This window comes from Hydra vulgaris, chromosome 08 (assembly GCF_038396675.1).
Source record: "Hydra vulgaris chromosome 08, alternate assembly HydraT2T_AEP".
Taxonomy (NCBI): domain Eukaryota; kingdom Metazoa; phylum Cnidaria; class Hydrozoa; order Anthoathecata; family Hydridae; genus Hydra; species Hydra vulgaris.
Window position 1 is genome coordinate 24,204,770 of NC_088927.1, and position 15,920 is coordinate 24,220,689.

General features: G+C 28.8%; 1 protein-coding gene across 1 annotated transcript; it reads left to right on the forward strand.

Annotated features, from left to right (window-relative positions):
* The first annotated feature begins 7,211 nt into the window (after nucleotides 1–7,211).
* On the forward strand, nucleotides 7,212–8,309 carry LOC101237080 (galactose-3-O-sulfotransferase 3). Its single transcript, XM_065804335.1, has one exon. The coding sequence runs from the start codon at nucleotides 7,290–7,292 to the stop codon at nucleotides 8,223–8,225; it is 936 nt and encodes a 311-aa protein (XP_065660407.1). The 5' UTR covers nucleotides 7,212–7,289; the 3' UTR covers nucleotides 8,226–8,309.
* Nucleotides 8,310–15,920: the final 7,611 nt, after the last annotated feature.

Sequence of the window (15,920 nt, forward strand, 5' to 3'; positions counted from 1 at the left end):
CTGTCTCCATTCTACCTCTAAAAGGGTTATAGTAGGAACGCTGTTAGAGATTTTTAAAAATGCATTTGTGTAGCCAGTTATCAGTAAATGTTACCAGTGACCTCAGAAGGTACACTGATAACATTTAACCTGAATATTTAATACGCACACAATTGAACAAAACCTTCATTTTCTATAAAACAAAAATGTATTACTAAAATTTTTATTACAATAGTTATTAAAAGGTTCTGAGCATCAAAGTTACATAATTTTAGTACAATTATATAAAACATAAATGGGGCACAGTGACACATAATGAATACAAATTAGCTATAAAAAATGTCATACAAACTAAATTGTAAAAGTACAAAAATACGCACCGTTTAACTAATGCATTACTTTTTGAAATGAAACTAAAATAATGTTTAAGTACAGTATATTCTTAAAACTAAAAAAAAAATACGTTCAAGAATTAGTTGATTCTTACATCCTATTATTTGGGAAAAGCTGAACAGTGTGTTCTGCAATTTCTTACAGTTTCGTTAAATTGCTTATGCAACAACTTGGTAACGTTTCACAACTACACCTTTAGTGCTTTTGTCTGTGCCAAAAATGTTTTTTCACATTTACTTTTTTTCATGTTTTTGAACCATTTTTAAAATAATTTACTTCTATCGGTAATGTTTTAGCAAAATCAAAATGTTATCAACAAATATGGGCCTGAGTCATACTTGATAAGAAAAAAAGTTTCACTGGTTTATCATCTATCCTATAAAAAACTATAAAAGTTTATTGGATTTATAAAAATCCAAAAAACTTTTCTTCTGTCTCTATTTACCTCACCGTCTCTATTTATTCCGTTTTAAATTATAGTAAGATATTAAATTAAATTAATCATTCTTTATTACTGCCGCGCAAATATATATTCCACAACTTAGTATTGTTGTGCAATAAACGCTCTAGCAAAAAAATTTTAAAAAACAGAAGATGGCATTTTGTGACATGTGAAGCCAAATTAGAAATTCGCCATTGTGGCGAATTTTTAATTTGGCTTCACATGTCACTCAACTCAAAATAACGTTATGCTGTTTGCGAACCTAAGATTATTTTTAGTAAACTTTGCTAACACCAAATCAAAATGTTGCAACAAATGATCGAAAAATTATCAGTTTATGTTGATAATGTATTTACTGATACGTTGACTTTGCGGCAACACAGAAGCGAACTCTGCAATCACCAGAAATCTCAGTCAAGCAAGGTAAAATAAGTGTTAGCAATGGGTGCAAACAAACGTGTTACAGGAAAAACGTGACAAGGTTATGATCAAATTTATTTGTGAAGGTTTTTATTGGTTGAACAACCTGATTTAAAGATCTTTTACATGCAAATAATCCACATTACAAAGTCACATCCAGACCCTCTCTTCGTATCAGAGTTGACGATGCTACCATTCACTTGTAGAAGACTTTGCTCTAACACCTCAGTAAAAACAGGCTACTGTTGCCACGTCTACTGATTGTTGGTCTGCGCACCAGTAAAGTTTCATAGGGGTGACAGCTTATTGGATTGATGTGAAAACCTTAGAGAGGTGATACGCAGCACTTACTTACAGTTTCATACATGGTTATTTAAAAAGTTTTGTTAATTCAAGTGTGAAGAAATTATACGTTTTTGCTAATAACTGTGAGGGCTAGAACATAAACCACACAATGGCCTTGGTAGAATTAGGAAAGTTTTTCTAATTACTATAAATGGCAGACTTTTATTAATGACTCATAGTAGGTCAACTACTTCTAAAACGAAGTTTGCAATTTCTGCTTTCCATCAATTTTACATGAACAATGAAACACCAGGTTATATGCAGGAAATTCATTGATGGGTTTATTAAAAAATATTGGGTTGAGAAAAGATAGACTTGTTATCTAAGCATGCCCACATCCAAGGCTTATTCAAAAAAACTTCCAATCCTTGCTTCGAAGAAATAAGGAAAACATTTAAATCTATACTTGCAGATCTTTTTCCAACAATAATAGTTTTTACAATAGTTACCATAGTTACATTTTATAAAATGAATAACTACCATGAAGTTTTACAAAAGATTACACGAAAGGTGTGAGGTAATTAACAATAAAAAGAATAGGAAATAAAAGTAAAAAAATTGAGAAATTATATTGTTATAGTAATAGCGTATGATTTTAATTATGTATTAAGAAGAGGGGTTTCCATTTCAATATGGATTCCTTAATTTTGAGCTTGAAGGAAGAACTTGATGGAAGCTCTGTCAATAATGGAAAAGCAATCAAGATTTGTTAAATTTTTGCATTTTTGTGATGAATAGAGATGTGTGTAAATATGGGAGGCCTTATCTGAATTTAAATGTTCTGAAATCCTTGTAGTGTAGTGTCTGGTGGTTTTACCAATGTATCCAGCATTACATGATAATTATTTATTTTAAAAAATGTAACTATGGTAACTATTGTAAAAACTATTAAATTTTTATTAAATTTTAAAAAATTATTTAGATTCAGGAATTGTAACTAATTTCTTATACATGATGATGTCAATTAACATCGATGAAACATGTTGTCAAAAGGGTTTAAAAAAGTTGTAATTTATTTGAAGAAAAACAAAACGGAAACGTTTTGTTTTTTTTCAAATAAATTACAACTTTTAATTATACAATAAACTTTTTTACGGAACGGAAAACTTCGGCTTCGGCCGAAACCGAAACCGAAATTTCTGTTTCAACAATTTTTTTACTTTTTCTGTTTCGGCCGAAATTTCGGTTCAAATCGCAACCGAAATGAACCGAAACTTTTATAAGATTTTTTTTAAGTTTTAATTAAGAGTGGGATCATGACGATTTCTTTATTGTGATCGTTTGTTATGAAAATCAATTTTTAATTATAACACTTGTAGAAATTTTAATTGAAATCACGTTACATAATAGTTTTAAGTTACTAATCTCAAATCATTCTTAAAATGAATTAACATTTAAGTAAAGCAACCCAAACCAATAGTTTCATCAAAAGTTTCTCAGCACTAAAATTTTACAATAGAAAATAATCGATAAAAAACTGGTTTATGGAATCATTTTACCGTGGCAGCTAGTGATTTCAAATACGGAACTTGCAACAACTGCAAATTGAGAATATCTCGCGGATCTCACAATCCAAAACTTCAATCACTTAGCGGAATTTCATCACATTTAAGAAGTCGTTTACTCTAAAAAATCTCCTAGCTGAAAAAGCAATACTCATAACTACCGGCAGTCCTGAAAATATACCAACTTCAGATCAAGTTGAGTCTATTACAATTAAAAAAAGAACAATATCCTTATTTGACACCAGAACAAAATGGCAGAGGGCTGAAATGTTGCAATTTGCAAAGCCTGGTTAGGTTGATAATATCTCAAAAATTGATTCAAACTCCGAAGAAGGTCTGAAGTTTCATATATTTATATTAGAAAACAACATTAAAAGCAAAGTTTGGTTTTTGGCAAAAGTAGCAAAGAGATTCTTTAGACCTCCACCACCATCTACCGAAGTAAAAAGATTGTTTTTAACTGCTGGATACATTCTTTCAAATGAAAGAAACAAACTTTTGCCAGAAAACAGGAAAAAAAAATGTATTTCACAGAGAAAATACTTCAATTATTACCTTTAATTATTGAAATGTCTTGATATATTATAAATTTAAACTATGTTTCACGGTGATTGCTTAGATATATGTAAAATAGCTTTTTTTGCTTTAATTCGGTGATCATAAAAGGTTAAGGATTTTAAACATTCTTTTACAAATTTCGGCCGAAATTTCAGTTTTGGTTTCGGCAACGGCTTCACTGAACCGAAATTTCGGTACTTTCGGTTTCGGCTCAAATATTGGTTTCGGTCGATCACTATATATTTACATATACACCCATAAACTTTGAAATATTAAAATTTATTATTACGGATGTCAATTATAACATTTATCCACCAATAGACTTGCTTGTGGTTTAATATTTAAAAACTCACAGAATATTTTGTTTAAGTTTTATAATTTTGCATTTGCAACGTTGGGTTGAATACATTGTTTTAACGTTGATCCATATACTTTGAATCAAAGTTGGGTTGTATACGTTAGATCAACGTTGATCCATATGCATTGAATCAACTTTGGTTGTATACACACTGAATCAACGTAATACATTAAACCAACATTGGGCAATATACACATTGGATCGACATTTGATTGTAAAAACAATCAACTTTTGCAATGTTTTTACATACGTTGGACCAACGTTATTGTGCAAAGCCGTTTTTAATGCCTTGGTATTAATCTTTTCATTGATATCATTGCTAAACCCTTGACATTGAATTAACGTTGGATTTGCATCAGGAAAAATAGCCAGCGTTCCCGATAGTTTTGCATACGTTAACCCAATGTATTTGTGCTGGCTAGAAACTATTGCTGCTTGGCAATAACACGTACAAATGGCTATCAAGCTGCCTTTGGGAATTACCAAGCAATGTAGAACAAGACAAGTTGATCATACTTGGCAACAAAAACTGTTGAAGAGAAATACAAGCTCATCCGGCTAAGTTAGACTAGGTAGAACTCGACATACATAGCTGTGATAAGAATCTTAAGAATTAAACAAGAAAAAGATTGAGATGCTATCAGAAATGTGTGGAATTCAAATTGAGAATATGAGTTTTTTTTTTATATAACTTGACCAATGTAATTAAAGAGGTATAAAATGATACTGATTGAAATAATTTCTTAAAGAATTTCTCGTTATATTTTTTCAATATTTAATCCATACCAATTCCTGCAAAATAAAAGTCTATAAATTTGCATTTGTTATGGGTCCTACTTGCTGAATCCAGCTGAAATTGTTTTCCTGACAGAATATTACACTCTTATGAAACCTGTTGAAAAGGAGATTGACATTCTTTAGCCTGAGACCAACACACAAATGGGAAAACTCAGCAGCCTTGAAACATCCTCCGAAATGTGGCTGTCCCTTATGACAGTAATTCAGGATGGTGTCTAAAAACTTTTTAGCGGAATAACTTAAGACCTAGAACTGATCACTGTTACAATCCTTCTGCCAAAGTTTAATTAAACTGATAAGACTGAAATTATAGGAGCAAATTATAGGAGAATTATAGGATTTCCTTTTTTTATGATATTATGTAATCTATTGTGCCTTATCTGTAATCTTATTGCCTTATCTGTTTGCTACAACTTATTCATTTTTGTGTAAAATGAATCTTAGGGTTGACAATAATATTTAATATGCATTGTTGTTTTTCAATAGGTATGGCCTTGTTTTTGTTTTTCAACAGGTCTATGCGAGAAAAAGTTGTTTATGTTATGCTATTCAACAGCTCTGTTATTTGACAATGGCTGTTAAAAAAGTAACACAGTAACTTTTGAGTATATTTTTAATGAGCTGCACTTTTACTTTTCCTTGCGTGAACTTTTCGACCGGTAACGTTTACTTGTACTTGTGTAAAATTCACTCCAGTAGCAGTACTTTTAGCAAAAATGCTAAACTAATATTCGAAACATGTTTTTATTTTTTAAACATCCTAAAATTTTTTTATTTTTTTGGATATATTTATTTGCCTTCAATAAAAAATTACAACTACAGAATAACTTTATTACAAATATAATCGGCAGGACTTCCAGAAGATCATATGATCTTATCATGAAGCCCTTTACAATATTAAATATAATAATAATAATGCTAATAATAACAATAATAACAATAATAATAAAAAATCAAATTAACTAATAAAAATAAATCAACATAAACTATATATAACTGCGCTTTTAAAATATAAATATACTGGATAAAACATATGAAACAAAAGAACTAAAAACAAGAAAAAGTATTTTCTGTTGAAAAGATAACTTATTTTAATTTTCGTTTGGAAGAAGTTAAAGTCTATTTCAAAGACTAATCAAAATTAGGTAAAACTATTTTATTCCATAAATAATGACCGCGATAAGAAACAAATAGTTGTAATAGAAAGGTTTTCGGAGATTTTTTCCATTACGAAGTTTGTATTTGTTGATGGGTTTTACATTATAAAGGTTTATGAATACATCAGGAGATAAATGAGTTTTACATTTAAACATGAAACATAAAATGTTATAAACATATAGCTTGTATATATTTAATTTTATATATAATAAGAGGGGGTTAAAGTTTGCTAAGGAATTAATGGGGGTAATACAAACACAAGGATTTATAACCAGATGGGATCAAGATGTTAAAAATTTTGCTTTTTTTTGGTAAAAATCCCCTCACTTTTGTGTGTATGTATTTGCCAATAAGAAAATAATTTACAATTCTAACTGATAAAAACAAATAGTTAAATGACAGGGGCTCGAAAAAGATAAACTTAGTATCATCACCAAGCCCCAAAAGCCTTTATAATTTTATTGTATATAACAATATATGTAAGTATATAAGAAAGAAAAAAAGACTAATACAAGACTAATACCGTACCTAAACGTACCAACACTAAAAATCTCTGTCCCAAAATTAGCTTTGAATTTAAACTAAAAAAAAATTTAAATAATAATAAATAATAAAAATAAAATATTAAACAAAAAATTACAGGTTAATTATGTTTTTTTTACTTAAAGTAAATGTTTATCTTTTATTTACCTAATAAATTTTTTTTAATTAGTTAATTTAAAATTATATTAAAATTACTTTATGCTTATCAATAAATTAGACACGGCCATTGAACTAGGGGAGAATGAAACATCATGATACATGGGGCAACATGAAACATTGTAATATTGGAGACATCTTAAGAGTTTTGACAATCACTTTAATGGTAAATAGTTACTACTAGTTATTAGCTATGTTTTGAAAATTTTTTTTATTATTTGATTTCATTGGCCTGCGAGGGGTCGAATTTTCAGTTTTTTTGACGAGAAAGTAGCATATTATTTTTAAAGTCGCTAAGTTTTAAGTTATGTTATTCAATATGTTTATCGGTACGTAACATTATTTTGTAAACTACAACCCGTAAGTTTTTTACTTTATTAAACAAAAATATTATTAAAATAAGCTGTTACTAAAAATAAAATGTTTGTTTTCTATTAGTAAGTATGGGGTAGCTTAATCCAGCATCATGGGAAGAAAAATAAATAATTTTTCTTAATATTTTTGAAAATATAAAAAATATTCTTTATATACCTTTTTTTTCTTTATCTTTAGGGTGAATATTTCAAAAAAGAATCAAAACAATGTGATTTTTCTTAAAACACATAAAACAGGTTCTTCTACTATAACCAACATTATGCAAAGATATTCAAAGTCAAATAAACTAAATGTTGCTTTGCCTCAATGTGACCATCGGTTTTGCTATCCTGAAAAATTTGACGAAAATTTTCTATATTTACACAAAAAAGATGAAGTATACGATATGCTATTCAATCACGCTGTGTTTGACAAAGAAAAAATGTTAAAAATCATGCATCCAGGCACTAAAATAATCACAATAATTAGAGAACCTTACTCACAGTTCGATTCCGCAGCTCAGTATTTGGAGTTCAAAAAATATTTTAACCTTAGTGAAAACTTGCCTTTATTAGATGAGTTTTTTAAAATTCCAGAGTTTTATTTAAAACGGTTACTTCAATCTTTAGATCTAAAGTCTGCTGGAGGTGTCTTTGCTTTAGCTAAAAACCCAAACGCATTTGATCTAGGTTTTGATATATGGAATGAAACATCCGAATATATAAATAAAGTTTTATATTCTATTTCACAAAACATTCATCTGGTTATGATCATGGAATACAAGGAAGAGTCTCTAGTGATGTTGAAGAACGAATTGAACTGGGAGTTAGAAGACGTTGTGTTTTATGTTCACAATGCACGAAAGTTTAAAGACAACAACACTAATGATATAAATGACGCTACTAAAAAAGTTTTTGATTGGAACAAGCTTGACGCAGCAATTTATAAACACTTTAACGAAACCTTTTGGAAGAAAATAAAGACCAGTCCTCTGAGCTTTGACGAAGACGTCAAAAAGCTAAAACAATGGAATACTGATTTACAGGGTTTTTGTAATTTTTACAAAGTTACAGAAACATCAAAACGTTTACTTGCCAATTATGAACGTAAATCGGGAGAAAACTTGTGTAAAGATATTTCAATGGAAGACGTTCAATTTACAAATTGGTTCAAGAATATGCGCTTTTACAAATTAGCAAGATTAAAAAAACTTTAAGTTTTTTTATGACAAAATTTTATTATATTATGTTTAAATAGTTCACTGTTTTAACAGTCTGTTAATTAAAATCTATTTTTATTAGGTTGACAACTTCTATTGTTATATAGAATGCAATATATAAATTTATATATATACTTTTCTTTGTTTGTTTTTTTCCAAAAATAACTGGAGCAAAACCTTTGATTCTGCGGTCATTGCTTTAACCATCTTTCCGCAGCTGTTATAAATTAGGTTTACTCAGGGTGGGAAAAACCTTTGGGTACTGCTTACCTTGTCGTTAATTGTTATTGCTTGGTTAAAATATTTGGAATACACGTCAAATTTAAAGCAAGAAGCATTTTTTAAAATAAGAACAAAAAAACGTGGTGGATGCTAACTTCAGCGTTATACAATCAATTTTGGAACTATCCAACATTGGTAATAACTTGCGGTGTTAATTATGAAAAACATTCCAGATCAATAAGTCGTAAGGAAATAAAAAGACATTAAAATCTGATTTCATTTTTGAAAAAATTTAGTTACAGATTTACATCGTTTTTAATACCATTTAACAAAATTTTAAGAAAGGAATCATCTTATTGCAGTGATTTTACTTTAGAGAGTAAGCACTATTTAATTACATTAAATATCTTATTCAAAAAAGCAATATGTATTAGAATATGGTTTGAAAAACTGCGTTAAAACTGCAAAAAAAAAATTATTTTTTATTTTTTAATTTATAGATTTTTGTATCCACATGTACCCAAGCCAAACTTTTTGTATCCCCATATTCAAAAAAGACTCGTCTTTTAAAACCAAAAAATGGAAAGTTGAAGTTGACCATAGCTGCTGAAGTAGTATGACGTTTTTCAGGGCGCGGAAACCAATCTACTTTAATCAGAAATGTTTAGAATCATCAGGAAAAACAAAATCAAAAGACTTTATTTGTGATGGCAAGTTGAAAAAGTTAAATCGTGACAAGCTATTTGCTTATTACATTGACTCTAAATGTACTTTTCATTGTTAAAAACAGACGCGAAAATGGTATTTAGATATTTATAGCATAAAGTGTTTCCATCTTATTATAAACCATGCAAGTTGAAAAACTTGTGTTATCCATTAACTGAACATATTTCTGTTACAGAAACACGTGCCGAAATTAAACTACAATTCATACTTGATAAAACTACTAAATGCTTAATTGAATCCCAATGCAAATTTCTTAAAAATCTTACTTTTACTACGCCATTCACATTAATGAGTAAATGGGGATGTGATTAGAGCTATGGTCACAAAGAGATCTACAAACTCTGATGCTACTGATGAGTTTTTGCTTGTAGTTGAGGCTGAGTGACGACCTAAATATTATTTGGTAAAATCTGCGACCTTCATTGACACTTTATTGCCCACCAATTAGTTATTAAATTAGCAATTAAAATCTTTCCACTGTAACAGAAACTTATCAGGTTTTAAAAATCTTTACTTATTCCAACATCTGTAAAACTCAAAGAATCTCAAGTTGCTGTACTCTCAATTAGAGATGGAAAAGTTTGCAATGTCTTGACTGACACATGTTTACATCAAAAATCTTGCATATGTATTGCAAAAATGATGTACAATTATTGGAAAATTCTCAAGAAGCCCACAATAAAGATTTTTATTGATTCTGCGAGCCTCATTCAAAAAAAAAAAATTACGTATTTCTACACATAAAGACTTGCTTACTTTTGGTAACATCAGGTTCTGTCATCAACTCATGCAGAGGTTTGTCAAGTAAGAAAACCGGTAAATTACCGTTGGAAAAAAATGATATAATAAAATATCATTAAAAATATTCTTAGGAATCAAATGAAAAATTACGTCACTTTCCTGAAATTTTTAGTTTTAAAAGTGCAGTGGCTTTACTTGGTAGAGTTTTTTAGAATACACAAACCGATGTCTATTGTTTTGGTGAAAATTGTAATAAACTCTTTACCAAAAGATTCTTTAAAATAAGAAAAAGTTTTACTGAAGTTGATGGCAAAAGTAACTACACTATACAAAAAAGGTGACAAAAATAATTTAGCAAATTATAGTCTAATTTCATTAATGTCAGTTTGATGCAAAACTTTTTTTATCAATCTTAAGTGACAAAAATATGGATTACATGTTAACACATGATTTGTTAAATAGTAACCAACATGGTTTTTGAAAGAACATAACTTGTACCACTAATCTGCTAAAAACACAAGGTATTTTATTTAACGCTATTGAGAATGGATGCTGTGTCGATTCTTTGTATACAAATTTTTGAAAAGTATTTGATAAAGTCATATGCATTTACCTCATATGCGTCATACCTCATATGCGTTTGATGATACAATTGAACTCATATGGTATTGTTGAAGTAATACTTAATTAAATAGTAGCTTACTTACATAACAGAAAACAAAGAATGATTTTGAAGAAAAGTACATCAAAATAGTTAATAGTTTACAATAGGGTTCCAACAGGCTTTTCTCTTGGGTTTTTTATTTTTTATTTTTATAAACGATTTACAAGATACAGTAGAAAATTATATTAAAACATTTGCAGATGAGAGTAAAATTATAAATATTATTACGTCAGATATATAGATATAAAATTATTATTACGATATATAGATATAAAATATATTATTAGATATATAGATATAAAATATATTATTACGTCAGATATATAGATATAAAAAAATTACAATTAGATATTGAAATAAGGCAATCTAAAACTGTAGGTAATCAAATCAAATGCTCGCTCTTCTAAAACTTTGATTAAAATACAGTAATAAAATTATATCCAACTTTTGTTATACCACATCTTGAGTTTGCAATCCAAGTATGATGTTCTTATTTGAAACAAGATATCGTAAAGTTAGAAAAAATAGATAGAAGAGCTACAAAATTAGTACCAACTTTGAAGAAAATACCATATAAAAAACAATAACGTATAATAAACTAAACAACACTAGAAGAGCATGGGCAGTTTAATGTTTCGCGCTTCGAAGATTTTGTCAGCTTTGTTGCTTACTGCTTGCTCAGTTCACAACCTGTAGCAAAAAAAAAAAAAGAATAATCATACCTAATCATTTATGTGGGAAATAATTAGTAATAGATAATAATGATGGAAATTTCGCTGCTTAAATCAGGGGCGGATCCAGGAAATTTTTTGGGTACATCTGATTTTTCCACGAGCAATTTCCCCCCCCCCCCCCCACAATTCCGGAGTTGGAGGGGAAGGATTAATACACCATATATATACACAGGGCCATTCCGAAAAGATCTTCAAGGAGGAGGAGGGGGAGGGAGGGAAACGTATGTTTTTGACGAGTTACTTCTAAAAAAAAAAAAGTCATCGTTTACTGACATTTGCTGACTATAGTTAAAAACTTGCCTAATACAAGTCTAAATTTGCCGACTAATTTTTCAATGAAGTTTTTGTAGGGGGCGGGGGGTTAGACACCGCTCTTCCCTAGTGACAACTCTGTATTTATAAAAAAAATACGCAAGGATATTACTAGGACATCTTACCATAGTAAAATCGTATATTTACATAAAATTTAGAAATTTATTTATATTGACAAGTTAGATTTATTTATACTCACAAATTAGCTTAATATTTTCACATTCCATTTTTAAATTATAATCTTACACATTTTACACATCTTATATTTTTATCGTAAATAATTATATATTATGTTTATATTGTAACAAACATAAAAAATATAAATATAACAAAATAATTACTTATTATAATAATAAATATTGAATTTTATATAAAGAAATTAGATGCCGCAATCTTAGTTTTACATTTTGCATAGCAAAAGTAAGTTTTAAAATCTTTATTCTATTTAAATTTGCATAATACATAAAACTTCAAAAAATAAAAACGTTTACACTATAATTATTACAACATAGCATTTACAAAGAATGATAACAGCAACAACGATATATCTGAAACCAACGTGTAACGCGATGTATGCCAATAATTTCTTTATGCCAAATGTTTTAAAAAGATTTAAGGTTATGAAAATAGCCGTTTTTTTTTTACCAGTCGCAAATAAAGATGACTTTTTTTGTTCTGTTTTTATTTTTAGTAACTTGTATTTTTTTAAACTTTATATATTTAAATTTTTTTTAAATATATTTTATATTTATTTCAATTTTATTTAAAAGTTAATCTACGATTAATAGTAGCAAACTTATCAATGACTTTTTTTATATCTATAACTATCTCGGTATGAATATTCATTAATGCTAAACCATTTAGGCGGTCCTGAACCATGGTGCTTCGCATGTAATTTCTTAGGCGCCGAAGCGAAGAAAATGACCGCTCACACTCACTTAAAGTTAATGGAAAGGTAGCAAGTAACTTTAGACAAACTTTTATGTTTTCAAAACCAGGAAAATTTATCGCTTTTAAAGTCTCAGAAATATTAGAAGGGATATCTCCTTTAAAATTTAACCAGAAGGCTTCCCATAAATCAAGCTCACCAGACAAAGCAAGCTGATTCGGTAAATCTGTTCCTTAAAAGTCACTGAAAGATATGATGGAGTCTTTCCAACTGGTGTCACGAGAACATTGCACTACTGAAATCATTTTTCTAGGAACTAGCACAAGTGCTTTATAACATTTTAAGGTAGTATCATCAAACCTTGTGTCTAGTTCAACACTGAGATAGTCTAACAAAGGAATCGTGATTTCTTGTTATGCACATAGCAACAATAAAATCAAAACCTGTAATTAGTTTCAGAAGAGACGATGCACTTGAAGATGTTGAGTGATTAAAACTCTTACTTACATTTAAAGACATCTCTTCAAGACAAGAGACCAAAGGAATAAAAAGTTCTTGAAAAGTGTCTAATCCATTTACTTTTTCCACCCAACGTGGACGGCATTGAAAATAAAACTTCAGCAGTTTTTACATGTAAGCTTTTATTTCTGCAGACAGACCTATCATTGGTTTTGCCAAATGCATGTATCTGAAAGTAACGAGAAGCTTCATTTCAGCGATCAAAAGGCTTACTAAATAATCTTTCGACTAAACTACATTAAGATGGAAAATTGCACCCAAAAAGTACACATGGCAAACAAAAGGCTCCATCAAATATTTTCGAATATGTGAGCCATGGAAATTTTTCCATCCACATAAATTGAAAACTTCGCCCATTCAGATTTTTAGGAAAAGAATATGTTTTACAAGGTACAAAAACAGATTTAACTAAATGTTGAAGTTCAGAATTACTTAAGGTTTTTGCAACATTTGAATAACTAGTATAGTTAGAAACCAAATAACCAATATCATAATTATTGGACGGTAAAGAAAATGATTCACAACATGTAATTTTACTAAATTTTGATAATGATAATGGTGGTTGAGTAGAGACTTCCATTGGTTTCCTTTTTATATTATCCAATAAAAGACTACTATCTTGATGTTTGGCCTCGAAATAAAATTTTATTTTAGTCTGCGACATTTTGGTGCTTTCATTTGAAATTTTTCGTTTTAAGTTTTCTTTTATTATCACAGGGGTATAATGGTTGTGTTGGAAAGGAGCAGAAAAATCATATAAAACACCTTCATAACAAAAAAGGAGATAAAAAGACTCAATATTGTTTAAAGAGGTTATACGAGGTACAATAGTAGAGCTGAATAAAGTTTTAAACTTATGTAGACCAAAATCTGGATATAAACATTCTATTTTCTTATTGCAATCACTTGATAATGCAAGAATACAAAGGAAAGAAGACCAGTTTTCATTGTTACAATTATTAATAGCTTCTTCTTGAACTAAATTTATACTTTTTTTTCCTGAATCCAAAGAATTTAGTGATACTGATAAAGGAAGAATGTTATCAAAGCATAGAAAAGAGCTAGTATTATTAACAAAAGCATTATGAAAAGTTGGATGATTAGAATAAAATTCGGCATTTAAGAATAATTCAATTGAGGTCTGTAATCTTAAATCATTAGCCATACAGTTATTTCCAGTTAGACACAAGGAGATAGAACTGTACAGACAGTTTCCAGCTGATTGAGACCTGAGATATACATAAAATATAATAATTAATGTATTTGTATGAAAAAAAATACCTTAAAACAACAAAATTGCCATTATGTTTTTCTTTAAAACTTTTTGGAAGATAGATTTCAAAAATTTTAAGAGTTTTTTCTGCTTTGCAAGAGTCGACAATAATAATATCTTTACAAGAACTAATATTTTTTTCTAACATATCTTTCAAAGAAATCAATTTTGTCTTATCATTTTGTAACATATTGTTTTTAATTTCTTGATTGATTGACATTTTAAATTAATATTCGGACAGACAAATTAATGCTTGAACATTTAAAATTAAACAAATTTTGGATATTTTGAATTATTCGTATGTATATTAGGGTGTATGTGTTAGGGTACGTCCGACAGTGTTTTTTTTATAAAAAAAACAGAATATTTAAAAAATAAATAATGAAAACTAAATTAAATATAAAGATAAATAATATAATGAAATAATACTGGGTATGTCTATTGATGTATTTTATCACTTATAGAATATTATCATTATTTTTACCTCCTGATGATTGCAAAACAATAGATTTCGTCAAAAATTTATTAAGGGTGTTATGCATGAGGTACGTCCAAAAATTGTTATAAGTAAAGAAAATTTTCAATTATTTTTTTAACAAGCTAAATAAAAATTTAAAAAGATTTTCAATTATATATTAAAATAAAATTGGGTACGTCTATTGATCTGTTTAGGTAAATATTATTTATCAAGAATTGCTTAAACCTCCGGTTAAGATACTTTCATATACGTTTTAAAAATCGCTTTAAACAAGAACCATTGGTATTTTTATTTCACAATTGCCCGTAAATGTAAAACGCAAGCGTAGTACTTAAATCTTATTGAGTTGACAGTTCAGTAAAAAAGATATTACTTTTTTAAAATTCAATTAATAATCGAATATAGTATAATTTATATTTTTGACATTTTTGGGTACGTCTTAAGACTTATTAGACGTACCCTAGATCCGCTTCTGTAAATAATTGTTTCAAGATTAAAAACATTAGAAAAAAAGAGTTCAGAAAATGAATAGAAAAGAAATCGTATTAATTATTAAAAATATCCTGAAAAAAAATTATGTTAGTAGATTTTTGCGCAATTTTAAGCTACTTGTTAATACAAAACATTTTGTCCGTGGGATGTCAAATTTTGAACAGTAATTAACCATAGATAGATGCAATTTTTGTACACTACCAAAAAGGTGCTGCGACAATTGAAATAACTTGGTTAGCAAAAAAAAAACTTTAAAGCCTTATTTGACAAAAAACATATAGGTCGTCCACCCCACTCCGCCTCCTTAAAGTTATCCTAAGAACGGCCCTGTGTATAGATGCTCTTTAAATAAGGCGGAAATGTCCTATTTATTATACGGAGGGCCGTCTCAAAATAGATTTTAGGCACTTTACGCAACAACGACGGGAGAGCTTTAAGACGGAATTATTTGCAAATATTTGTGTGGAAAACCCTAATTGGCGTTGTGATGTTTTCGGTCGACTTTAAATTTCAATTTTTAAAGTTGTCTCTGCAACATGAGTTTTTTTGTAAAGCATGGCGTCAAATAGTGAAAGTTTTGTTGGAAAAAAACGAATGTATGTACAATATTTTTTATTATAAACCGTTTTAAATATTAAATAT

Coding starts and splice junctions, on each gene's coding strand:
- LOC101237080 (XM_065804335.1), top strand. CDS start 7,290: ATGCAAAGATATTCAAAGTCAAATAAACTAAATGTTGCTTTGCCTCAA.